General features: G+C 43.1%; 1 protein-coding gene across 2 annotated transcripts in view; it reads right to left on the bottom strand.

The window, feature by feature from the left end:
• Positions 1-23,685, bottom strand: part of RNF10 (ring finger protein 10) — a 37,671-nt gene extending 13,986 nt beyond the window's left edge. For both annotated transcript variants that reach the window (XM_084868286.1, XM_084868287.1), the window contains exons 1-6: positions 23,062-23,685; positions 12,329-12,525; positions 8,142-8,341; positions 3,620-3,710; positions 2,095-2,279; positions 1,880-2,016 (exon numbers count right to left, since the gene is read on the bottom strand). In XM_084868286.1, the coding sequence (XP_084724412.1) occupies positions 1,880-2,016; positions 2,095-2,279; positions 3,620-3,710; positions 8,142-8,341; positions 12,329-12,525; positions 23,062-23,215 (964 nt within the window). In that variant the 5' untranslated portion in view covers positions 23,216-23,685. The remainder of the gene's footprint in view (positions 1-1,879; positions 2,017-2,094; positions 2,280-3,619; positions 3,711-8,141; positions 8,342-12,328; positions 12,526-23,061) is intronic.
• Positions 23,686-26,655: the final 2,970 nt, after the last annotated feature.

Genomic DNA, 26,655 nt, shown 5'->3' with positions numbered 1-26,655 from the left:
TATTATTGATTTATACTTGTACCAATAATACCCCTGCCAATAACTGGTGTTGCCAATGTCTTTTTTTTTTTTTTTTTTTTAATATATATGTGTTATTTTTTTACAGAGAGGAATAGAGAGAGATAGTTAGAAACATCAATGAGAGAGAAACATCAATCAGCTGCCACCTGCACACCCCCCACTGGGGATGTGCCCGCAACCAAGGTACATGCCCTCGACCAGAATCAAACCTGGATCCTTGAGTCCACAGGCCAACTCTCTATCCACTGAGCCAAACTAGTTTCGGCACCAATTTTTTTTTATTTTTTGTTTTTAATCACCCTAATAGGGGTTTTGATTTGCATGACTCTTAGCAAAGTTAAATCTTTGTAGATATTTGGAGGTTATTCCAATACCATTTTCTGGGAAAAGTCTGGTCATATGCCCGGCACATTCTTCTACTAGGTTGTTAATCTACTTTTTTTTTAATTATTATATTTTATTGATTTTTTTACAGAGAGAGGAAGAGAGAGGGATAGAGAGTTAGAAATATTGATGAGAATCATCGATCGGCTGCCTCTTGCACACCCCCTACTGGGGATGTGCCCGCAACCAACATACATGCCCTTGACCAGAATCGACCCGGGACCTTTCAGTCCGTAGGCCAACGCTCTATCCACTGAGCCAAACCGGTTTCGGCTGTTAATCTACTTTATAGAACACTTACCTATTCTGGATCTCAATCTCTAGCTTTAAATGTGTAAATTTTATTCTAGTCTATTTATCATCTGTTGACTTTCAGGAATCTTTTCAGATTACAAATTTACTAATGTTTTTTTTATTAACTTTATTTGGGTAACACTGGTTAATAACATTATATAAATTTCAGGCACACATTATAATTGACATCTGTATACTTTATTGTGTGCTCACCACTTGAAGTCTAGTCTGTCATCATAGTTGGCCCTGTTTACCACTTCACCTTCCCCTATCCCTCAAACTTTTCTTTTATAGCATCTATGGTTTCAGCCTGATTCAAAAATCCATATATATCTTAGAATTTATAAAGATATTGTCCTATATTTTCTTTTAAAGGTTCTGGGTGTTTATATTTCATTCTTCTATCCATCAGGAATTAATTTTATGAATGGTATGAGATAGAGATTTACTTTTATCCTTTTTCTCCACCTTAATCCTTACCTGAGGATATTTTTCCATTGATTTTAGGGAGTGGAAAGGAGGAGAGGAGAGGAGAGAAAAAAACACCCATGTGAGAGAGATACATCGATTGGTTGCCTCCTACATGCGCCCAATCAGGGCCAAGGATCAAGCCTGCAACTATGGAACATGCTCTTAACCTGCACTGAAACCATGATCCTTTGGTCCACGGCCAATACTGTAGTCCCTAAGCCAAACCAGCCAGGGCTACTTTCATACCATTTATTGAGAAAGCTCTTTAGCCCCAAACTGAAATGCCACTTGTAATGTTCATTCCTACAGGGAATATAACCCCTTAGACTCTCCCCTCCGTAAGCACTTATCACACTCTGTTATACCCTAACTGCCTGCCTACCAGTCTGTCTCTTCTCTCAGAGTTGGTCCCTTAATAACAGGTACCAAGAATGGCTAATTTGAATCCCCAAGACTGGGCACAATGCCAGATACTATTCAACAAAACCTTGTAAAATAAGAATTAAAGTATACATAACTGAACCAAACTTGAAACCAAAAATTAAGCCACTCTCTGCAAATGCCACCCTAACCTACTAGAATACTATGACTAATCTGGAAATGCTAGAAATTGCATACCCAAAGGCTAAATTCTGGACAGTAGAAAGATATTCACTAGCCTTAAATAATGTACCCAGATTTATTTGCCCCCAAAATTAACCGAACTCACCTCCTAGATGAATAGGATGGTCTACATTCATCCATTTGGATTTGGGCAAGGCCACCAACACACCTTTCTCCCTCTTCATCAGCTGCATGGTAATGGTATCACCAACAACATACTGACGAGACTCTGTGGCAACAACACTGTAATAGGACATTCAGATGTAGCAGGGCAGGGAGTTAGCAAACTGGGCTCTAATCTAGTAAATATCTCCATCTAACCTTTTGAGGTCCTTCTTATGCACAGAACTGTAGCAGATGGGACATTTACTCCAGGTCTTCTCACTCAGTGAAAGATAATGCAGGATGCATGCCCAGCAGAAGATGTGTCCACAACGGGTTATCTTGGCTGCAGTAGGTGGATATAGGCATATTGGGCAAGATGGCACTTCATGGCTACAAATACGCTGAAACAAAATGCCACCACAAGTTACACAAGTCGCACTGCTTTCAGAACTGACTCGGGATTATCAAAATTAAAGCCTCTCCTCTCCCATCCCCATACATCTCTATTCAACACACCTTCATAAAATTGTAACATCCTATTTAATAAGAGTAATATGCAAATTGACCATCATTCCAACACACAAGGTGGCTGCCCCATGTGGACACAAGATGACCATCACAAGATGGCCAGCAGGAGAGGGCAGTTGAGAGGGACCAGGCCTGCAAGGGAGAGCAGTTGGGGGCAATTAAGCCTGCAGGAAAGGGCAGTTGGGGGAGACCCAGGCCTGTAGGGGAAAGCAGTTAGGGGTGACCAGGCCTGCAGGGGAGGGCAGTTAGGGGCAAAGAGGCTGGCAGGGGAGCAGTTAGGCATCAATCAGGCTGGCAGGGGAGTGATTAAGGGGGGAAGCAGTTAGGGGCAATCAGGAAGGCAGGCAAGTGAGTGGTTGGGAGCCAGCAGTTCTGGACTGTGGAGGCCAGGCTAGGCATAGGGACCCTAATGATTTTGTGTGTGCTGGGCCTCTAGTTTAATATAATAAAATAACTGCATAACAGGTATCTTGGAATTCTATAGCAAAGGGGGGGAAATGACAGAAATCAATATATGATCCCATTTACAAAAAATATTTATAGCTACATGTCCATACATAAAGGCACAAAAAGGCTTAGAAGTACCAGTAATTTCCAAAAGAGGAGTCAATGAGACTTTCATTGTATGTGAATCTCTATTTTTTTAAACCTGTGCATATAAAACAATTTTCACAGGTCTCATGTCATTCTCAGAAGACATTATGAATTTTCACAGTTTTGGGACCTACCATTCTGAAAGGTATGAAACCTAGGAGCAGCAAAGGGATACACAGAGCTCATTTCAATAGAAAACATGTAGCAGTTGCTTGGACAGAAGTACATCTGTGTGGTTCATTCACCAGCCACAAGGCTGAGGCCTGATTTGATATTGATTACTACAAATGGCTACCAATGAATAATGTCCATGTAATGAGTCTCCTCTGGGTCAGGAGGGTAACCAGAGCTCCCTCCCGTCAGGTAGGAGATAGGATTGCTTTTATACCTTCAGCTCAGAGCCCTCCAACTCACCAGTCTTGCAAGTCAGTTCCCATCAGAGAGCACAAATGAACTCCAGCAGAAACCAGAGCTGTCTCTGGGAAAAGTCTACAGCAATGCCAGCAGAAAAGGTATCGGCAGTGGACCCAGCCAACAGCTGCTGTGTCACCCCAGACCCAGTCCCTTTCTTTAGTTCTCCCCCCCAATGACAGCCTCTAAGCTAAGGTGAGCTACTTACCACTTGTTCCACAAAGTCCCAATTGACTAAGGTATCAGGATCAGCAAAATGAACTGTGTAGTCTTGGTCTTCAGACACCACAAACTGGCAGCTAGAAACAGGAAGGCAAGGAAAAGGCAGACTGTCAGAATTCACCAACAAGCCTCAGCAGAAATTCAGCTCCTCACTTGGAAATCAAATGCAGGCCATTAGCAGCCACAGTTTGTGAGGCACTGAACTCAGTTCTGAGCCCTGGCTCTATGGAGGGAATCCAAAGACTCAGCAGGTAGGAGTCTAAATCCACGAACTGTTTTTTCCTGCTTCTGAGCTCAGCCACACTGCCTATTAGCCTCCCTTGAACTAAAACTAACCCATCCTGGGATTCCACCAACCAGCAGGAAGCCAGATTTGCTCCCTCACCCCAGAAAGCCAGGAACACAGCTAATCTTCCATGCAGCAGAAAAGGCTGTTTTCACTCAATCACCCGAGAACCTATTTATGTAAAGCACTAAATGGCGACTTCAGTCTAGGTCGGAGGTAAAAGCTTACATTAGAACAGGACACAAAAAGAGAAAGGGAATCAGTATTTCAGCAAATGTATGCCAACCACTCAAACTGGTCATTCAACTCTCCCTTAAGTAAACTCTACTCGTTTACAGAAAAGCTGAATCTCAAAGTAGTTAGGTAAATTACCCAAGATCAAAGGCCAAACAAGATTCAAATCTGGGTTCAATTTCAAAGCAAACATTTTTACAAAGTCATCATGATACTAACGCATTATTTAATTTTAGCATTTATTTATTCACTTACTTTTAAGCACCAAGAGCATTCACTGGGAAAATGTTTTTTTTTTTTTAACAATAGCCAGAAGAAGAAGAAAATATGGAAAAGAAAAAGAACCAGATCTGAGGAGAAACCAAGATGGCAGCATAAGTAAACACCTGAAATTGTTGCCTAGCACAACCACTTCAAACCTACAACTAAAAGACAAAACAGCCGAAACGGTTTGGCTCAGTGGATAGAGCGTCAGCCTGCAGACTGGAAGGTCCAAGGTTCTATTCCAGTCAAGGGCATGAACCTTGGTTGCGGGCACATCCCCAGTAGGGGGTGTGCAGGAGGCGGCTGGTTGGTGTTTCTAGCTCTCTGTCCCTCTCTCTTCCTCTCTGTAAAAAAATCAATAAAATATATTTTTAAAAAAAAAGAAAAAAAGAAAAAGACAAAACAGACATCACCCAGAACCACAGGAAGGCTGGCTGAATGGAAATTCTACAACTAGAAGGAAAGAGAAAAGTACCCTGAGACTCAGAGGAGCTGTGGAAGTAAAGTGCAGAGCTATGGGCGCAAGCAGGAAGGACTGGCAACTGAATACGCGGCTGACTCTTTCAATCGCGGCTGTCTTTTTCTTTTCTTTAATATATTTTATTGATTTTTCAGAGAGAAAGGGAGAGGGATAGACATCAATGAGAGAGAAACATCAATGAGAGAGAAACATCAATCAGCTGCCTCTTGCACAACCCCCATGTGGATGTGCCTACAACCAAGGCACATGCCCTTAACCGGAATCAAACCTGGGATCCTTGAGTCCGCAGGCCAACGCTCTATCCACCGAGCCAAACCGGATAGGGCATGACTTTTTTTCTTTTCTTTTTTTAATTTAATAAATCTTTATTGTTCAGATCATTACATTGCTTCTCTCTCCCCTCCAATGGATCCCCTCCACCCAGTTTCCACCCTACCCTCTGCCCTTACCTCCCCCCGCACTGTACTAATCCATAGGTGTACGATTTTCGTCCAGTCTCTTCCCGTACCCCCCACCCCTCTTCCCCCTGAGAATTATCAATTCAGTCCCATTCTATGCTCCATGGCTGTCTTTTTCAATCGGGAGGGAAACACAAGCTCCCAACTGCTCTGAACTCCAGTTCCAGTGAGACTCTGGGGACCCAGGCTCATAAGGGGAGAAACTGGGCTGTCTGGCTTCAGGCAGAACTTGAGGGCGGCTTTCTCTGAGAGGTGTGTGCAGCGATTACTGAGGGATACGGAGACCCAGGGGCCTCTTAGGGCAGGGCTGACGGTCAGCCACTGCTGTTTGCTTCGCCCTGAGACCCCACCCCACCCAAGCTGCGCACAGGGGCTTTTGCATATGAATAGCCTGGCCCTTGGCAACCTAAAATTACCTAACAAACTGCAGCTGGTTAGAGAGTCCCAGAGCTGCCAAAAGAAAGCATAAGGCCCCACAGCAGCTTGCATTGCTTCACAGCTGGGCCTCATCTGGGCACCTCCAACCCCCAAACAAAGAAGAGGAATCTGCAGATCTCTCCATAACTCCTGCTGGGTGGCCTCAGGCAGAGGCTAAATTTGTACCTCCTTGGATCTCCCAGTGGTCAGAATGGGACCATTCAGATTTCAACTCCTCAGATCCATCAGGGACACACTCAAGGGGCAGACTCAGTGAGCACCAAAGCCCCACTGAAGCCAGTCTTGCCCCATAAGGGTGTCTCCAGCACAGAAGTTCTCCCAGTGTAGACACAGCTAATCCACCCAGCCAAACGGCCTGAAGGTCAATTCCTCCCAGTGATACCAACAACAATCAAGGCTTAACTACAATAAAACTAAGCACACAGCTCACAAAGGGGTGCACCATGAGTGTCCACCTCAGGTAACTGAGCCACTGGGCCCTACTGGACACCTAGCACACAGAGCCACCCTACCAACTCAGGGAAGCAGCCAAAATGAAGAGTCGAAGAAACAGGTCACAAATGACAGAAATGGAGGAAAGCAAACTATTGGATATAGAGTTCAAAACCTTATAAGGTTTTTTTTCAAGAATTTTCTAGAAACCGCTGATAAATTTAGCGAGACCCTCGAGGATAAGAAAAAGGACCAACTAGAAATTAAGCATACACTGACGGAAAGAAAAAATAATATACAGAGATCAAACAGCAGCCTAGAGAATCCCAAGAATAAAGTCAAAGATTTGAAATACAAAGAAGCAAAAAACACCCAACCTGAGAAATCAAAAGAAAAAAGAATCCAAAAATACAAAGACTATATAGTGTAAGGAGACTCTGGGACAACTTCAAGCGTACCAACATCCGAATTATTGGGGTGCCAGAAGGAGAGAGAGCAAGATACCGAAAACCTATTTGAAGCCCGGCCGGCATGGCTCAGTGGATAGTGTGTCGGCCTGCGGACTCTAGGATCCCAGGTTTGATTCCGGTCAAGGGCATGCACCTTGGTTGCAGGTACATCCCCAGTGGGGTGTTTGCAGGAGGCAGCTGATCGATGTTTCTCTCTCACCGATATTTCTAACTCTCTATCCCTCTCCCTTCCTCTCTCTAAAAAACCAATAAAATATATTTAAAAAAGAAAAAAACCTATTTGAAGAAATAATGACCGAAAACTTCCCCCACCTGGTGAAAGAAATAGACTTACAAGTCCAGGAAGCACACAGAACCCCAAACAAGAGGAATCCAAAGAGGACCACTCCAAGACACATCATAATTAAAATGCCAAGAGCAAAAGACAAAGAGAGAATCTTAAAAGCAGCAAGAGAAAAACAATTAGTTACCTACAAGGGAGTACCCGTGATTGTCAGCTGATTTCTCTTCAGAAACTATGCAGGCCAGAAAGGAGTGACAAGAAATATTCAAGGTGATGAATAGCAAGAACCTACAACCAAGATTACTCTACCTAGCAAAGCTATCATCCAGAATTGAATGGCAGATAAAGAGCTTCACAGATAAGAAAAAGCTAAAAAGAGTTCATCACCGCCAAACAAATATTATATAAAATGTTGAAAGGTATTCTCTAAGAAGAGGAAAAATAAGGAAAAGGTAAAGATAAAAATTATGAACAACAAATACATATCTATCAACAAGTGAATCTAAAAATCAAGTGAATAAAAAAATCTGAACAACAGAATAAACTGGTGAATATAATAAAATCAGGGGCATAGAAAGGGAGTGGATTGACAATTCTCAGGGGGAAAGGGGTGTGGGGGGGTTTGGGAAGGGACTGGACAAAATTCATACATCTATGGATGAGGACAGTGGGGTGAGGAATAAAGGCAGGGGTGGTGGGAACCGGGTAGAGGGAAGCTATGCAGAGAAAAAAGAGAAACAATTTAATAATCTGAAACAATAAAGATTTATTCCTTTTTCAATAAATTCATTTAAAAATTGGGGGGAGCCAGGACCGGTTTGGCTCAGTGGATAGAGCGTCAGCCTGCGGACTGAAAGGTCCCGGGTTCGATTCCGGGCAAGGGCATGTACCTTGGTTGCGGGCACATCCCCAGTGGGGGTGTGCAAGAGGCAGCTGATTGATGATTCTCTCTCATCGATGTTTCTAACTCTATCCCTCTCTCTTCCTCTCTGTAAAAAATCAATAAAATATATATTTTTTTTAAAAATTGGGGGGGGGGGGGCGACAAAAAACCAGATCCACTCCCTTTCTGGCTCTCCCCCACAAGTTTAAAAGAAGTTTCTTCTCAATACAACTGCCCAGCGGCTCAAAGTCACTTCCCTCCTGCCGCAGCCACACTCACTTGGCCTGTAAAAACAGCTCCTTGTTGAAAGGCTTGTGCCCCCACTTGTTCCTTCTTCCCCAGCTGCCATGCCCACCGCCTTCCAAGTGGCCGGCCTGGCCACGCGGCTCAAAGGTGAAATTCAGCAAGTGGTTCAGGTTGATCTTCTTTGGACCAGAGAACTGGGCAGGGCTAAACTCTGCCCGTTGAGCCTCTGCTACCTAGAGAATGAAAATGAATCAGAGTATTTTTATTAGAATGACACCAATTTACAGCAGAAACCAGCACAACTCTCTCTCTATGACTTAAACCAGTGATTGGCAAACTCATTAGTCAACAGAGCCAATATCAACAGTACAACGATTGAGATTTTTGAGAGCCAAATTTTTTAAATTTGAAATTTCTTCTGCCACTTCTTCAAAAGAGACTTGCCCAGGCTGTGATATTTGTGGAAGAGCCACACTCAAGGGGCCAATGTGGTTCAGGAGCCGCAGTTTGCCGACCACAGACTTAACTAAAACATGGGCTTAAAGTACACAATCTTTCTAGGAGGTAGTAATGCAAAAGTCTACCCAAGCTTTAGATAGAAGAGGGGGGGAAAAAGAGCCTTTAACGTGTAATTACTTAGACTGTTTAGTCTGTCCTATGAAGTGGCAATTAACCATTAATGACAAAATGAACTCCTCGTTATCTTGGAGCACAAAGATTACTGGACTAATCTTTTGACAGTCCATTGGACTCCTACACCTTCACTCTTGTTAGATACTTGTTCTCTGGTTTGTTTCTGGCAAAATCAAGTCTGTGAAACTACACTCTGGAAGCGGCTAGCAGGCAGCTATCAATGGCCATAGCCTTCTGGATCCTGCCAGAGACCTCCTACCTAGGACACACACTGCTATTTATGGTTAATTAAAACTGACAGAATTAGCCCTAGCTGGTTTGGCTCAGCAGGTAGAGCGTCAGCCTGCGGACTGAGGGTCCCAGGTTCAATCCGGTCAAGGGCACATGCCTGGGGTGTGGGCTCGATCCCCAGTGAGGGACATGCAGGATGTAGCCAATCAATAATTCTCTCTCATCATTGATGTTTCTATCTCTCTCTCCCCCTCTCCCTTCCTCTCTGAAATCAATAAAAAATGAATTTTAAAAAACTGACAGAAAGTGTAGGCAGACTAGCGGTGTCTAGAAATAAACCCAATCAGCAGACTCAGAAATAGTTTAGAAAGGGGCAAGAAGCAACACAAGAAATGCCACTAAGTCAGCTAGCTCATTTCTCCCATTTAATGTCATTAGCAGTTTACCATGTCGCTATTATTGAGCATCACTTTAATGGGCTATGTATCATTACATAAAGGTCAATATAATCCCCTAGTGTAGGACACAGATTGCACATAGCTTTTCCACCGTGAAACACAACAATGCAATAAACACACTTATGGATAGATCTTTGTACACAAATATTTGGGCACCTGCAATTATTTCTTTTGAATGTATAGTAGGAATTACTGAGTCAAAGAAAATACAAACTTAAGGTTTTTGCTGCTTAATCAAATTCAGAGATTAGTTATCAGCATTTGCACATGTAATAAATAATGTGAAGAGTATAAAAGGGCAAAAATTACCTTCTATTTCAGAGGCAATTCTGTATACAGAATCATAATATATGACCTTTATGATTAAACCAAATGCCCAGTGCATGAAATTCGTGCATGGGGTGGGTGTCCCTCAGCCCAGCCTGCACCCTATCTAATCTGGGATCCCTCTCACAATCCAGGTCTGTTGGCTCCCAACCGCTCACCTGCCTGCCTGCCTGCCTAATTGCCCCTAACTGCTTTTGCCTGCCAGCCTGATCACCCCCTAACCACTCCCCTGCCAGCCTGGTAGACACCTAACTGCTCCCCTGCCGACCCGATTGCCCCTCTGCCCTCCCCTCCTGGCCTTTTCACCTCTAACTACCCTCCCCCACAAGCCTGGTTTCCCCCACCTGCCCTCCCCCTACTGGCCCAGTCACCCCTAGCTGCCCTCTCTTGCAGCCTGGTTGCCCCTAACTGCCCTCCCCTACCAACCTGGTTGCCCACAACTGCCTTCCCCTGCAGGCCTGGTCACCCCTAACTGCCCTCCCCAGTAGGTCTGGTTCCCCCCAACTGCCCTCCCCTGCAGGCCTGGTCATCCCTAACTGCCCTCCCTTGCCAACCTTGTCACCTCCAACTTCCCTCCTGTGCAGGCCTGGTTGCTCTTAACTGTCCTCCCCTACAAGCCTGATCGCCCACAACTGTCCTCCCCTGCTGGCCATCTTGTGGCAGCCCTCTTGTGTATTGGAGTGATAGTCAATTTACATATTACCTCTTTATTATATAGGATTATATAGGATACAGAGACATATGACATGTTAGACGTTGTTTATGTAACTCGCCACAGAAAGCCCAAGATTTCCATCATCTCATCTCTCATCCCTTAGATTCTCATTTCCATAGGGTTCTGCTAACTGCTAACCAGGTTTTCTACCTCCAATACGCAAACTTAGATAAGAGGTATGCTCAGTCAAAATTCCCCATATCTCAACCTCGTATCTTCACCTTGTTATCCTAACTGGCCCACTGCCACTCTCCCCAATATAGCCCATCACAATTCCTAATTATCCTTCCAGCATGCTGGCTTCTCAGTTCCTTAACCTCGTCCTCTCCTCCAATCAGCTTGCCCTCTACTCTCCCACGGGCATACTACCCTGGATGTGGCTGCTGAGTACTTCAAATGTGATCAGTGCCCTGCCATATTGTGAAATAGCATATTAGCTATATTGGGTTAAATAGCGTTTATTTTTGTAATGTGGCAACTAGAAATTTTAATTACACATGTGGCTTGCATTTTATCAGACAGCACTGCTCTACCGTCTATGCTGATATAAACTACCAGCCTCTTCGACCCTACATCCAACCAGTAACTCATTCCTGTCCCAGCCTGTCCATTTAGGTCCTAACTCCAATTCTTCTCCCCCACTGGGATCTTCAAGCCAGTGATCCAACTCCCAAAAACCTTCTTTCCTTATTTGCCTTAGATCCTATGGTCCAGTGCCTCCTTTTCATCAGTTGCACTCACCCAGCAAAAACCTTCCCCTGATTAACCCAACTCTCGGCCTATACCACACCAGCACCAGGGCAGTGAAGTTAAACATGGCTACGGCCCACAACCACATCACACTGACCAGCCTCACTAAAGTAAATCTTATGCTGCCTGGCAGTCATACTACAATTACACTTCTGTACCCCATTAATTCCCCAGTCACCCAGACAATTCTAGCGGCTGTGTACTCTCTCCCTTCCCCTGGCCACCTGCCAGCGCTAGGACCCCCCTCCCTTCTCCCGGCCGGCCTGCCCCTGTTCCAACTCCTGGAAGAATTCTGGTGAAGGGGATAATTTGCATACTATGCTTTTATTATACAGGATTCAATAAGCAGTTACTGTAAGATTTATTATACACTGGTTTATTTAATGTCTCCCAAACTAGAATATAAGCTCCTCAAAGACAATGTCCTACTCAGTGCTGAATTCCAGACTCCTACATGTTATGTGGTGCACAGTGGGCAAGGAGTCAATTTCTGTGAATAAATGAACTCTTCCATGAGTGCATCTATTAAATCTGTCCTATTCTATAATGGTTGTATTGCATGGAACACTCAAACAGCAAGGTAATTTATTTAAACAGTCCCTTGGTGATGACATTTTTTCCTAAATTTTTCAACTATAACAAAATGCTGCAGTGAATTCCCTTCTACATAAGTCTTTATGCCCTTACAGAAGGATATCTAGGAAACTCCTAAAATCAGAGTACCTATGACTAAAAATATAGAATTTTCCATTTTGCTAGACACTACAGGGCAAATGTTTAATGTCATTTTATCACCTAAAGAGAACCTATAGTTCAAGAGTGATAATAAAATGACTGTACAAATTAAGTTGCCCCAAATTTGCTATAATTCCTCACATTTCATGATTATGATATATTCTTCCTTCAAGGAAATTTTCATAATCTTCAAGGGGAAAAGGAGGTAAGGTTCCAAACCTAGTTATCCTCAACTACTAAAGACTGCCTTGGTGATTTACAATTCCACCTCTTGCTCTATACTCCTGCCCGACTACTTATAAGCTGGAAGGGAGGGCGAACAATCAGACCTCATGCTTATTCTCTAGAAAAACATTTTGGAAATCCCTTACCTCATCTCGTCTTCCACCATTAAAAGAAGAGCTAAAGAGTTTGCTGCTGCCGCCGCCCTTTTGAGGAGGCATCTTATTAAAAGTTTTGCTTTTCTGTGAATTGGAGCGACGGGACTGGTTGCTAAAATTTTCATTTTTGGGGCAGTAAGGTTCACGTTTTCGATTATAACGCTTGGATCCACTTGAGTTCTTTCCATCTAAAAGCAAGGGACACAAAAGAATTAGTTGAGAATTATATATATATACACATATATACTTGGCCAATTACTCTTCACCTCCCAACAAAATTGTGTTTATTTTTTTTTAAACCGTAAAACTTTTTTTTTTAATTAAATATATTTTATTGAGTTTTTACAAAGAGGAAGAGAGAGGGATATCAAACCACAGAGGTCTCCCTTTACAGAGCTAACGACTGCTCTTATAAAAGTCCATTCAGGCCGGTACCGGTTTGGCTCAGTGGATAGAGCGTCGACCTGCGGACTGAAAGGTCCCGGGTTCAATTCCAGTCAAGGGCATGTACCTTGGTTACGGGCACATCCCCAGTAGGGGGTGTGCAAGAGGCAGCTGATCGATGACTCTCTCTCATCGATGTTTCTAACTCTCTATCCCTCTCTCTTCCTCTCTAAAAAATCAATAAAATATATTAAAAAAAAAAAAAAAGTCCATTCAGGCCAGGCTGGTGTGGCTTAGTGGTTGAACATTGACCCATGAACCAGGAGGTTACCATTTGATTACCGGTCAGGACACATGCCTGGGTTTTGAGCTCGATCCCCAATAGTGGGCATGAAGGAGGCAACTGATGAATGACTCTCTTTCATTATTGATGCCCCTCTCTCTCTCCCTCTCCCTTCCTCTCTCTGAATAAAACCATTTTTTTTAAGTACATTCAGACAAAATGATAAGAAAAGGAATAGCCTATCTATATTAGAGAAAAGTACTTTATCTGGAGGGAGGTTAGAAGATATTTTCTCCTTAAGTTACTACAACATTGCTAGATCCTACACTACAACAGCTTGGCCTAGCTAGCCCCTAGCAGATATATTCATGAGGCATAAAAGCAAAGCAATATATATGTTCTAGAAGTCAAACTGAGCATCTATTAAATTGACAAAAGAGGTTGAAATCGAAGAGCATATTAGATCAGCATGAGTTATACCATTTTGTAAAATATTTATAGCTTTTTTCCTTCAATTATAAGAATAATGTTCAATTTTAAAATTCAAAAGAGTAATTAACATTTGCCAGTACTCACAGAATGCTATCCTATAAACAATGTTTAATTTCCATTCACTCTCCATTTTATCCACAGGCCATACATTTTCCACAAAATGACAGATATACAAGATACTGTCTTCTACCTATTACTCCATAGCATGTTCATGCTTCCATACACTTCAAAGCATGATGAATGGCTACATTATTGTGCACCATTTATTTATAGAATATAACCAGTCCCCCATTGCTGAATATTTAGGTGGCTTCTCATTTTTTTGCTAGTGTAATATAGTATTGGGAGCCACTTTATTTTTTAAATATATTTTATTGATTTTTTTAAAGTGACCTAATTCTTTTTTAAAAATATATATTTTATTGATTTTTTACAGAGAGGAAGGGAGAGAGATAGAGAGCTACAAAATGAGAGAGAAACATCGACCAGCTGCCTCTTGCACACCCCCTACCGGGGATGTGCTTGCAACCAATGTACATGCCCTTGACCAGAATCGAACCTGGGACCTTTCAGTCCGCAGACCGACGCTCTACCACTGAGCCAAACCGGCTTCGGCTATTTTTTTTTTTTTTTAAATATATTTTATTGATTTTTTTACAGAGAGGAGGAGAGAGGGATAGAGTGCTAGAAACGTCGATGAGAGAGAATCATCAACCAGCTGCCTCTTGCACACCCCCTACTGGGGATGTGCCCGCAACCAATGTACATGCATCTGACCGGAATCGAACCTGGGACCTTCCAGTCCGCAGACCGACGCTCTATCCACTGAGCCAAACCGGTTTTGGCCGGCTTTGGCTATTTTATTGGTTTTTTTACAGAGAGGAAGGAAGTGGGATAGAAAGCCAGAAACATCGATCAGCTGCTTCCTGCACACACCCCACTAGGGATGTGCCCCCAACCAATGTACATGCCCTTGACCGGAATCGAGCCCGGGACCCTTCAGTCCGCAGGCTGACGCTCTATCCACTGAGCCAAATCGGCTGGGAGCCACTTTATACAGAGGTCTGGGTGTATGATTATTTCAAATTCTCAAAGTGAAATGAGCAGATTAAGTATAATCATTAAAGCCTTTTTACACTTTCACAATTTGATTTCTAGAACCATTATAACAATTTACTTATATTCTAACGATACTTTAAAAATGTCTAATTCACTATATTCTTGATAATACTGGGTTGAATAAACTTTGTTAAACTGTACGGTCAAAATAACTTGCTTTAAATTTGAATTTCTCTGATTAGCAACACTTTTTCAGTCTGTTGACCATTTGCAGTTTGTGTAAAGAGCTTGTTTGTATTCTTTTCCCCATTTTTTTCTACTGGGGAGCTTAACTGCATATAGGTTATTTTGTCCCAAATTAACAAAGAATTTTTAACATGTGCCAAAGTTTACCAACTTTGAGGGGGGAAAAGGGGAGGGGGGTGCAAAATATAACCTATCTAGACAACCATTCACAACTAAATAACTGAAGGTGATAGAGGTCTCCAAATCAGTCTTTGGACGCAAAAAAAACCTAATTTATTAACATTCTTGTCCTTTTGTTCATTCCATGTTGTCTTATTTCTACATGGAAATCTGAACAAATCAAGTCTGCACACTAATTTCATAACTTTAAAAGCAAAAATTTAAGAATGGGAGTTAGGGCCTTTTAATGAAGAAATCCTTTAGGCTTACCCTCAAACTAGAAGGGAGTGGTGGTTTACAAAGTCAAGAAGATTCTGCGTGAGCCTCAGAAACTATAAAGTTTTTCCCAAAAAATATATAGCTTAATCCTGTTTATGTTTAAAATATGTAAATAATAGAAATGTGCCTGGAAAGGCAACACAGCAGGCTGTTAATGACAGATGTCTTTAGAAAACAGAACTATCCATTTTACCAGTTCCACCAGTTCCTAGGGATCATCCAGATGAACTTTCAAGGGGTTCCTGTGCCCAGACCTCACCCTCTCAGAGTCTGACTTCAGTATACAGAATTATTGTTCTGTATACTTACTATTTGGGTAATTTTAAAAACTATTAAGTACCTAGGAAAAAGTATTTCTAGACAAGATAATCAAATTATTTTACAGCAGACTAAATAAATACAAGGTGAAGCATATCTTCAGAGAAAAGGAAACCACACTGCAAATTGTGATAGCAACCACCTCACTCTGTCAATAACACGGGCTAATGAAGGGTATGCCATCCTCTCTAATCCTAACCAAACTACAACTTAGAAGACAGGCTAACAGTCATATGAGGTGGCCAAAATGCAAACAGAAAGCAGATGGTCACAGAAACACTGCCAGGCTAGGTTCTCTCCTACCGGTCACCTTTAAATCTCAGTTAGGGAGCCAGGACTGGTTTGGCTCAATGGATAGAGCGTCGGCTTGGGGACTGAAGGGTCCTGGGTTCGATTCCGGTCAAGGGCATGTACAGTGGTTGCGGGCATATCCCCAGTGGGGGGTGTGCAAGAGGCAGCTGATCGATGACTCTCATCGATGTTTCTAACTCTCTATCTCTCTCCCTTCCTCTCTGTATAAAATCAATAAAATATATTTAAAAAATAAAAATAAAAATAAATAAATAAATAAATAAATAAATCTCAGTTAGGGAAAACAACCAGAGTTTACTCTGAAGTTAGAATTTTGCATTGATTGGTTGATTCTTGTATGTGCCCTGACCAGGGGATCCAATGCTCAAATTTGATGACACTATCAGATGACACTCTAACCAACTAAACTAGTCAGCCAGGGCTGAAGTCAGAATTACTGAAACACTTTTACCAACTTCTTCAGTTAGCAACCGTTATTGACAAACAAGGCATTAGTGGTAACAATGAGAAAGTGAGGCTTCAGATCTCATACAAATTTTGCCTTGCCTTTAACCCATAAAGTTAAGTTTATAAGACCAGCGCCCTGGTGCACAGATTCGTGCACATTGAAAGGAAATTCATTAGAAGGTGGCTGGCGGGCAGGACTGGGTGAGAAGGGCCAGGCACATCCTGGAGCCAACCTCCCAGTCCCTCCCCGCCAGCCACCCCTGGGGAGGTGCTGCTCCTCCGGCAGGTGAAGGCCCTCAGCCTGGCCGGCAGAGATCAGGCCGAAACCAGCTCTCCGCCGTCCCCAGAGGGATCCGACTGTGAGAAGGCAGTTCCTGGGTGCCGCACCCCGGAATTCGGCTCCCTCCTCTCTGGTTCCAGGTGCGTCACCAGAGAACTGCCACTGCCAAGTCACCACAGCTCGGCAGCTCCTGCATTGAGCATCTGCCCCCTAATGATCAGTGCGCATCATAGCTACTAGCCATATGGTCACTTAGCCATATGTGTGTGTGTGTGTGTGTGTGTGTGTGTGTACATACAGAAAATTCAGAGGGATACAGAACTCCAGCTAACATTACCATGAGATCTTCTGAAGAGAAAACACAAGTATTCCCCAAACCTCACTACCCGAGACTGTTTCAGATGATCCTATATTTGTCCCCGATGCTTTCCAGACAAGCAGTTTGTACAGACTGAGGCAAAGCCAGGTTCTATATTTTGAGGACTCAGAAAGTAAGCTAGAACTCAGCAAGAGGTTGTTCTCATTTTAGTCACTGATTACCACACTGGCAAGGAGACAGTTTCATAATGCTTGCAGAACTGCTCTCTGCAGGAAAGAGAAGTGCTCTTTCTAAAACAGATTACAACAACTGACCACAGAAGGATTTATGATTTTGGTTGCTAAAATCAACTCCTTCATCTTCTCTCACACTTACCTACAGGTATGAAGTCAGACATCTAAAGTGAGAAGTTTTCTCTTATCTCTACTCTCAGGCAACAGGCAGCTAAAGACTGAAGGTACAGTCAGGCCAGGGACCCAGAGATAAAATTCAGAGTACTGTTTGTGAAATGTTTTATATACAACTTGCCAGGATGCCTGGGATCCAGAGATAAAATTCAGAGTACTGTTTGTGAAATGTTTTATATACAACTTGCCAGGATACGCATGTGAATAACTTAGGGGTAAAATCTGTCATCCTCTCTTATAGGAGACAGCAATATGATGCTCTGATTTAAATTTTGTAAAGCAGACAAAAATGTTAAGTTCCTGAGAAACATATTTTCTGTTGAAAAAAATTTTTTTAAATATATTTTATTAATTTTTTACAGAGGAAGAGAGAGGGATAGAGAGTTAGAAACATCAATCAGCTGCCTCCTGCACACCCCCAACTGGGGATGTGCCCACAACCAAGATATATGCCCTTGACCGGAACTGAACCCGGGACCCCTCAGTCCACAGTCCGATGCTCTATCCACTGAGCCAAACCGGTTTCGGCTCTGTTAAAAATTTTAAATTTCGAATCGTAGGTTCTAAATCCTGGCTGCGCCAACAAAATCACTTTCAGAGACTTTTGAAGCTCTGGATGTCAGGGCGCAAGGGCCCAATCCAGACGGAAAGTATCACTAGGGAAGGGCCTCATACGTCCCTGTTTTTATAAAAGGTCTTCAGGAAATCCTAATGCATAGCCAGAGCTGAGAACTAACTGCCAAAAACTACTGTCAAGACATATTCCAAAAGGGTCCAAACCACTAATTAAATGTCTTACATCCAGAAATCGGGATCCTAGAATCAACAAGAGATTTGAGAATTTATTCCAGTGTCTGTTATTCCACATTTCCCTAATAGAAAATTCTCTACCAAGTAACAGTAAGCATCTCTCATTCCAAAATATATGGCCATAAATTTTCATTAAATAATGTGGCATCATCAACATTTCTAGCTCTAGTGCTGACAAGTGGCACAGCCTGGAGGTCAGATCAGCCAGGAAGTCTCTGCTGCTGATTCATGCTGTAAACACAAGCAAGTTGCTTAGCCATCGTCCAGAGAGGTTGACAAGCACCTCCGGAGAGGCAGTACGTGGCTTTACTACAGAATCAACTGACAACAAATTGAATCCAGCTCAAATTACTAATTTTGACTGAAAGGAAGAGAGAGGTAGTATCAGGAATGGTGTATGCACCAGTAAGTTGCCTGCATGCTAAGTGAATTTATACAAAGTGTATTTATAAATATTACCCAGGACTTCTTAAGAATTCACTTGGGCAAATTACTCTAACCCCTCTAAGCCTTGGTTTTCTTGTCTGTAAAACAGGGCGAATCCTCTCCCCTCTCTCTCACAGGGTCCTGAGGATTAAGAGAAAACTTCTGGCCCGGTTGGTGTCGCTCAATGGTTAAGCACTGACCTATGAACCAAGTCACGTTGGTTTGATTCCCAGTCAGCGCACATGGCAGGGGTTGTGGGCTCAATCCCCAATATGGGGCATGCAAAAGGCAGCCAATCGATGATGCTCTTTCATCATTAATCTCTCTCTTTCTCACCCCCCTTCTCTCAAAAATTGATAAAAATGTTATTTTTTTTAAAAGGAGAAAACTTCTGTGAAATGCCTGCCACAGTGCTCGGCACACGGTTGCTGTTATTGTTAATAAATCTAAATCATTCCAGTCAAGAGTACCCATAAACAAAGCCATATAAACCAAGGACTCCAGCCAACAGGCCCAGAAATTCTTATAACTTCTCTGGCTGGTGTTTTATTGAAGGCTTCAAGTCCCCTCAATTTTCAAAGCCCTCGAAACCTCAAGGTCCATTTGCAACTCAGAGGCATTCTTCAAGGCAGATGAACCACTAGTAACCTGGCTTGTTATGGAATAAGAGGAAGAGAGCAGGACAGTGCTGCATATCACCAACCTCGAAATAACTGCTTCATAATGCCTGACCTTCCCTTCACCTCCATTGCAGTACTATTCCCTGCCGGGGAGATGGGGCAAGAGCTCAGTTCCGGGCTGGGGTCCGCTGTTTGCCCATAAACTGCCCCGCCTCTCTTTACTTTGCTTTTTCTAAGTGACTTTCCCCAAATCTCTGGGATTCCTTGGATATTCACCATTAAACATTCTTAGAACTGCATCTTAATCCTACCAGAACACAGCTGTTGGAATATATCCAAGAAAGGGAATGTTATGTAAAATATTTGAAGCAATTAGCCAACACAAAGAAACTGTGGTATGCCACTCCAACCAGAAAGATCAAATAAATCTCGGTGGCAAGTTTACCTATTTCCTGTGTGCATGAAGGGCAAACTTAAGCCAGCCCCAGGACAAAGACTCAGGTATATTAATCAGGTAGCTTGGAAGCAAATGCCCATTTATGACACACATGTTTTAGGGAAGAGAAATCAGAGGTTATCTCTTCACATGAGGTAGGGAAAGGATAAAGGAAAATAAAATATTTATAAATTAACTTATTTTTTTTAATATATTTTATTGGTTTTTTTTACAGAGAGGAAGGGAGGGGGATTGAGAGTTAGAAACATCAATGAGAGAGAGTCATCGATCAGCTGCCTCCTGCACACTCCCTACTGGGTATATGCCCGCAAACAAGGTACATGCCCTTGACTGGAATTGAACCTGGGACCCTTGACTCCACAGGCCTATCCTCTATCCACTGAGCCAAACCGGTTAGGGTGACAAACTTATTTTTTAATATATTTTTATTGACTTCAGAGGGGAAGGGAGTGGGGAAAGACAGAAACATTAATGATGAGAGAGAATCATTTATCAGCTGCCTCCTGAATGCCCCACATTGGGGACTGAGCCCACAACCTGGGCATATGCCCTGAGCAGGAATTGAACCTGTGACTTACTGATTCACAGGTCGATGTTCAACCACTGAGCCACAGTGGCTGTGCTAGAAATTGAAAAACTCTTTTAAAAAAATAAGGCAATTTATGTCTTTTCAACTTACCCGTCCTGTTTTCAACTCAGCACTGTGAAACTCAAGAGGTTCTTTCAACTATTTCCAGCAGCATCAAGCACATCAAAAGTCGAGTCAGCTTTTCTGAAACTTGTGTATGGAATTCTGCTGAATTTGAGGCTGCCTTTTGTTCCAGCAACCATCCAGAAGTCACAGTAGAAAAGGTCCTAAATGCTATCTGTTGTGGCAGCACTGGTCTCAGCTTAAATGTGCTGAAGGCAGCATATGCTACCCTTTAACTTAACAATTTAGTCCTAAATGCAGGCAACATGGGCTATGGATGAAGAACTGTGTATTTAGCTACAAATCTTCCTTTTTGCTAAAGGAAAATGCATGGCAGTAGTCAGAAAAGTAGGCACTGGTAAAGGCAACTATAGCCAAGCTTTCAACACATTAAACAAAAACTAATGATACCAGAGGGCACACATGTGTATTTCATATAACCTACGAAAGTCTTTTATGTGAGTTTTTACTTTCTTTCTCAGAAGCTTTCAATTAGGAAGAAAAACAATGCCCTGGCTGGTTTGGCTCAGTGGACAGAGTGTTGGCCTGCTGACTAAAGGGTCCCGGGTTCAATTCTGGTCAAGGGCACATGCCCGGGTTTCGGGCTCCATCCCCAGTGGTGGGCTTGCAGGTGGCAGCCAATCAATGATTCTCTCTCATCATTGATGTTTCTATCTCTCTTCCCCTCCCCCTTCCACTCTGAAATCTATAAAAATATATATTTTTAAAAAAGATGAACAAGTATTTTAAGAGTGCTTCATAGTATGTGTTTTTAAAAAATGAACCCAACAATTAATATTTACTTTATACAAGTCTAAAAAGTTGCTGACAAATATTTGCTTTGGTCACACTACAACAGAATTCTATATAATCCTAGGGCCTAATCGACATTAGTTCTACTAATCAGCATATTCCAAGTCAGAAACAATATGAGTAAAATGCCTTAAAATACCTCAGTTTAACTGTTCTATTTCTTTTGGGTTGTTGCAAACTTTCACCTACTGCCTCATTAAAGAATAAACGTTAAGACATTTATTACTGCTGTCTCCCTTATGTTAATGGCTTCAAAAGGAGCTCCTGAAAAATTAGTTGAGAATTCAGATAGGTAGAGAATCAAAATCTGTGCAAAAGTAAAGTTATCACCTACACTGAGAAATATTCAGACCGCTCTAAACCAGTTCTCAACACTGGCCAGAACTGGCTACCCTCTATTTCTAAAGAGATCTGTGATAAAGCTCTACAGGTGCAAAACCCCAATATTAATCTACATAATACTGCCTGACGTGGCCTGAGAGCCTAAAGCCTATTCATTATCTTGTCAACTGGATTCCACCTGCGTTCCCTAAGCAGTCCTAGAAGCCCTCAGAACCCCAGGAGAGCAAGTTTCCTCTGTCCAGCAGGTAAACTCAACTTAAGGTAGCCTTACAGTTGTTTTTCCTTTTAGAGTCAGCCTTAATCTTAAAAAGTTGTAAACAAGCCAAAACCAGTTCGGCTCAGTGGATAGAGCGTCAGCCTGCGGACTGAGGGGTCCCGGGTTCCATTCCGGTCAGGGACATGTGCCTGGGTTGCGGGCACATCCCCAGTGGGAGGTGTGCAGGAGGCAGCTAATCAATGACTCTCTCTCATCGATGTTTCTGACTCTCTCTCTCTCCCTTCCTCTCTGTAAAAAATCAATAAAATATATATTTTTTAAAAAGTTGTAAACAAAGTGTTTCCCTCTCTGACACATTTTCCCACTGAAAACATCTTCCTATCACTAACATAATCACAATAGAAAAGAGCACAGAGATTACAACTCCAGACCTGCCAACTCCTAACTAAACTCTGGCCTCTCAATTTTTTCCTTCTTCAGATGAAAATCCCACCTCGTTGGACCGGTTAGTGACTGGAGCCTCCACAACAGAGGCAGAAGCCTAGCCCAGGACCTGGTACCTGGTGAGCTCTAGATAAATGGTAGCTATTATCATCACCATGGTCAGAATTTAACATTGAGAGGCATGGCTACAGAAATGACAAAATCTTCCCTGCAGAAGAACATAACTAGAGCCTAACAAAGGGAAATAGGCATGATGTGTATTTGGTGCATAACAGCTGCCACGTACTTTCCTAAACCCTTGGCTCATTTGTTTCCTAAGTTAATTCATTTAATTCTCATCTCCACCTTTACCGGTAAGGAAAGTCAGATGCTCACTCAGGGTCTAGCAAACCTAAAAAAGACTGAGCCCAGAGCCTGTGCTCCGAAACACTGCAAAGCCTTCCACGGAGAACCTCCTCCTCAGTCAGGTTATTACACCTAAGGTTTGAGTTTGAAGAGTCTTTGGGCCCCACCCTCTCCTGTTTAAATTGGAACACTATCCAAAGCTAACTCAACGTTAAAGAGGAGAACAACCTGGTGTTTTTAAGAGCGTGAACTGATGAGTCAGACAGCTAGGTAGGAAGGCCTGCTGGGAGGCACATACCAGCGAGGCTACCTTAGCTTTCCTGACCTCAGTTTCCTCATCTGCAAAATGGGAATAAGAGCAGCACCTACTTCACAAGCCGTTTCCGAGTCCTAATGCCAGAACTCACTGTAAATTACTTACATTCATTGTAAGTAATGAGAACCCCGGAAGTGAAGTGGGGGGAGGTGGGATTCAGGAACCACAGAAAGCGGAGCTGGTCCCGGGTGTGACCAGCTGACAGGAGCGAGGACCCGCCCCGCGCCCCCCGCGGCAGCCCGCGCCCCCCGCGCTCACCGCTCTTGGGTTTAGACTCGCCGGCCGGCCCCGCGGACGCGGAGCGGGGCGGCTGTTGCCCTTTGCTGCTGCCCGAGGAGGCGGAGCTGCTGGGGCCGCTGCTCTTGTCCATGTCGGAGGCGCTGGCGGCGGCGTTGGGGGAGCTCAGCGGCATCAACGGGGGCCTCGGCGGCGGCGGCGGTCGGAGCGGAGCGGGCGCGGCGGGGACCCAGGCTCATGGCGTTCGGGGCCGGAGGGGGTCGGCGGCGGCAGCGGTTCTCGGCCTTCATGGCGACATTTTTCCCTGTTTCCTTACTCGGCTTCTCAAATTGGGAGGAGAAGCGGCGGGCGGGGCTGGGGAGCCCGGCGGCGGCAGTGACCGAGACGGCGGAGGAGGCCGGGGCTCGGAGGTCCGGGCCGGGCCTGGCGGGGCGGAGGTTGCGGGGAACGGGGAGGCGCAGGAGGGTGCGCAGGCCCCGCCGGCCGGCCGGAGACGCTCTCCCGCCGCGGGGCAGGGAGAGGGCTGGCTGTCTTGGTGTCGGGGACCGGGGTCTCCGACACAGCGACCGACACTCGCCCCTGGGCCGAGGCCGAGCTGCTCCGGGAATGGCGACGAGTCGCCAAACAGCATCTCGAAGAACCCGGATGGAGTATATATAGTGGAGATGTGGAATGGTGCACTCTGGGAAATGTAGTTTTCAGCTTTCATCCGGGTCCAATAATTTCCACCTGCGCTCACACAGTTGAGAGCATACAGGATGATGGAATTTGTAGTTCAGTTTTTAGTACCGGTATTAGTACGCTAATAATGTTGCATTATTAGTATATAATAATAATATACACTACTACTTATAACCCACCCAAACATTGGAATACCTGTGTAATTACTTTACTGATCTATTAATTTATACTTATACAAGAATTAATATCAATTTATTCATGGCTTATCCTAGCTCTTAGTAATAATCATAATAGCAACAATAATGGAAAAATCTTACCTTTCATATGACTTTATAGCACTTTCTCATGTAAACTTTATTTCATTGCTAATAAATCATTTATTAATGTAATTCATTGTTAACATTTCATTTCATTAATAATAGTCGTCATTCAGTGTAATGTTGTACAGTTTATATAGATTATCACACCCCTCACAATAACTCAAATTTATAGACGAGGGAATGGGTTAAAAAAGCTTAAGTCAATGCCCGGCCCAAGTTGCCTAGTGGTTGAGAGTTGACCTATGAACCAGAAAGTCATGATTGATTCCTGGTCAAGGCACATGTCCGAGACTTTGGGCTTGATCCCCAGGGTGGGTGTGCAGAAGGCAGCAGATCAATCATTCTCTCTCATCATTGATGTTTCTATCTGTTTTCCTCTCTCCTTTCCTCTCTGAAGTCAATAAAAACATTTTAAAATAAAAACTAGTTTAGTGAGAAGCTTGTTGTCTTTATTGCTCAGTTGCCTATATTAACTTGAAAAGGCCTAAAACAATAAGCAAAAGCATCCCATCCCAGAGGTTCCACAAAAATCCTGGTGAAACTGGATGGCAGCCAGCTCGTAAAAATTCATTTGGATAAAGTACTACAGAACAACATGGAAAATGAGATCAAAACTTTTTCTAGCGTCTATAAGAAGCTCACAAACAAGGATGTTAATTTTGAATTCCCAGAGTTCCAGTTGGAAACGAAAATGACTAAATACAATATCATTCATATGAAGAAAAGAAAAGGAAAAAAAAAAAAAACTACAATGGAAAATAGTGATAAGGGCTTTAATAAAGTTAACACCAAATGCTGACTAGGGCAGAAGCTCCAAGGTGAGAAGTACAAACAGTTGAGAGGAATAAAAGAGGACTTCCCAGAGGTGGTGGCACTTGAGCTGAGCATAGAAGATTGAGTGAAATTTCAGCAGTCAAATATGAACAAATAAATAGGTAGACAAAATCCTCAGATTCCTGTAATTGGGCCTTTTTTTTGGCTTCTTATTAATCATGACATTATACAAAACATTAATGAGTATATATAAGCCAATCAGTTTCTTAAAGTTATCAGTTTTAACTGGGACAAATAAAAGTAGATACTAATCTTATGTATTTTTTATACTTTTATTGATTTCAGAAAGGAAGAGAGAGGGAAAGAGAGATAGAAACATCAATGATGAGAGAGAATCACTGACTGGATGTCTCCTGCACGCGCCCTACTTGGGAACAAGCCCACAACCCAGGCATGTGCCCTTGAATCAAACCTGGGACCTTTCAAGTCCACAGGCCGATGCTTCATCCACTGAGCCAACCAGTCAGGGATAATCTTATATTTTAAAATTTCCTTAATATACCCTCCACCAGTCCTTACCTTGGTTCACCTTTCTCCCCCCCCCCTTTTTTTTTTTTTTGCCCCCACAGATCATATTGAAATGAGAGAATACCTACACAATGTTGGTTTGGAAACTTAATTTGATTTTAGAAGAAACATCCTCAAATCCTGAGGTCCATTCTCATGCATGACTACATTTGAAAGATATACTAAGATTTGCCGGAACTGGTTTGGCTCAGTGGATAGAGTGTCAGTCTGTGGACTGAAGGGTCCCGGGTTCAATTCTGGTCAAGGGCATGTGCCTTGGTTGCGGGCATATCCCCAGTGGGGGGTGTGCAGGAGGCAGCTGATTGATGTTTCTCTCTCATCGATGTTTCTAGCTCTCTGTCCCTCTCCCTTCCTCTCTCTAAAAAATTCAATAATATAAATATATATATGAAAAAGAAAGATATACTAAGATTCCTTGATGAATTTTTATTTCCTTTAACAAAGATATGAGAACTCTGATTACATGGATGAATCATTCCATCCATCACACATAAAGATAAAAGAGAAGGGACCAGAAATCCCCGTGCAGTTCTTCCAAAACAAAGTGGTAGGTGTTCATCTGTCAGGCTACATTACACCAGAAAAAAAAATTTTATGTCCAAAATAGTTTCGTAGGGTCCTTGTGAAATATTTGTAGGAAACATGCACTTAAAAAGAGAATCATACCGCCCCCATCTTCTTTTGGGCAAGATGGATTCTACTTTACCATTTCCATAAAAAGAAAAGAATGGGAAAACCTGGGTTTGAAGTAAAATACCTATGCTATGCCAGCTGGAGCTAGAAATGCAGCTGTGCTGCAGCAGGAGAGGAAGTGTGAATGGTGATTTGTTCTGACTTGCTATCGTTCCCATTTCTTTCCAATGTTTACTTTCCAACGTAGTCTAGCATATGTTTCTCAAGAATGGTCTGTGAATTCCGTGCGTCAGAATCACGTGAAAAGTTTGCTCAAGTAAAGATTCCCCAAACCCGTATCAGATTGCCTGGTTCAAAAATATAATTGGGGGCCTGGCAGTCTGCGTTGTAAAAGCTCAAGCCAAGTGATTCTTATGCATGCCACAGTTTGCGAGAATTGGCCTGCCATCTTAGCCTTTTACCACACTGCACCTCAGTTCCCCCTCTTCGTCACCAGAAAACAAGAGTTATTGGGTATCTTGCGAGTTGGTACTGGTAATAGGTTGGCAAGATTCAGAGACGTGGCCGCTGAGAGGTGATCAGAGGGTCTCCCTAAGGTCCGCTTATTCCTGGCGACTTG

The sequence above is a fragment of the Pipistrellus hanaki genome (genome assembly GCF_964339955.1).
Source record: "Pipistrellus hanaki genome assembly, chromosome: 19".
Classification (NCBI taxonomy): Eukaryota; Metazoa; Chordata; class Mammalia; order Chiroptera; family Vespertilionidae; genus Pipistrellus; species Pipistrellus hanaki.
The sequence above is the reverse complement of the archived record's forward strand: the minus strand, read 5'-3'. Positions and strand labels throughout refer to the sequence as shown.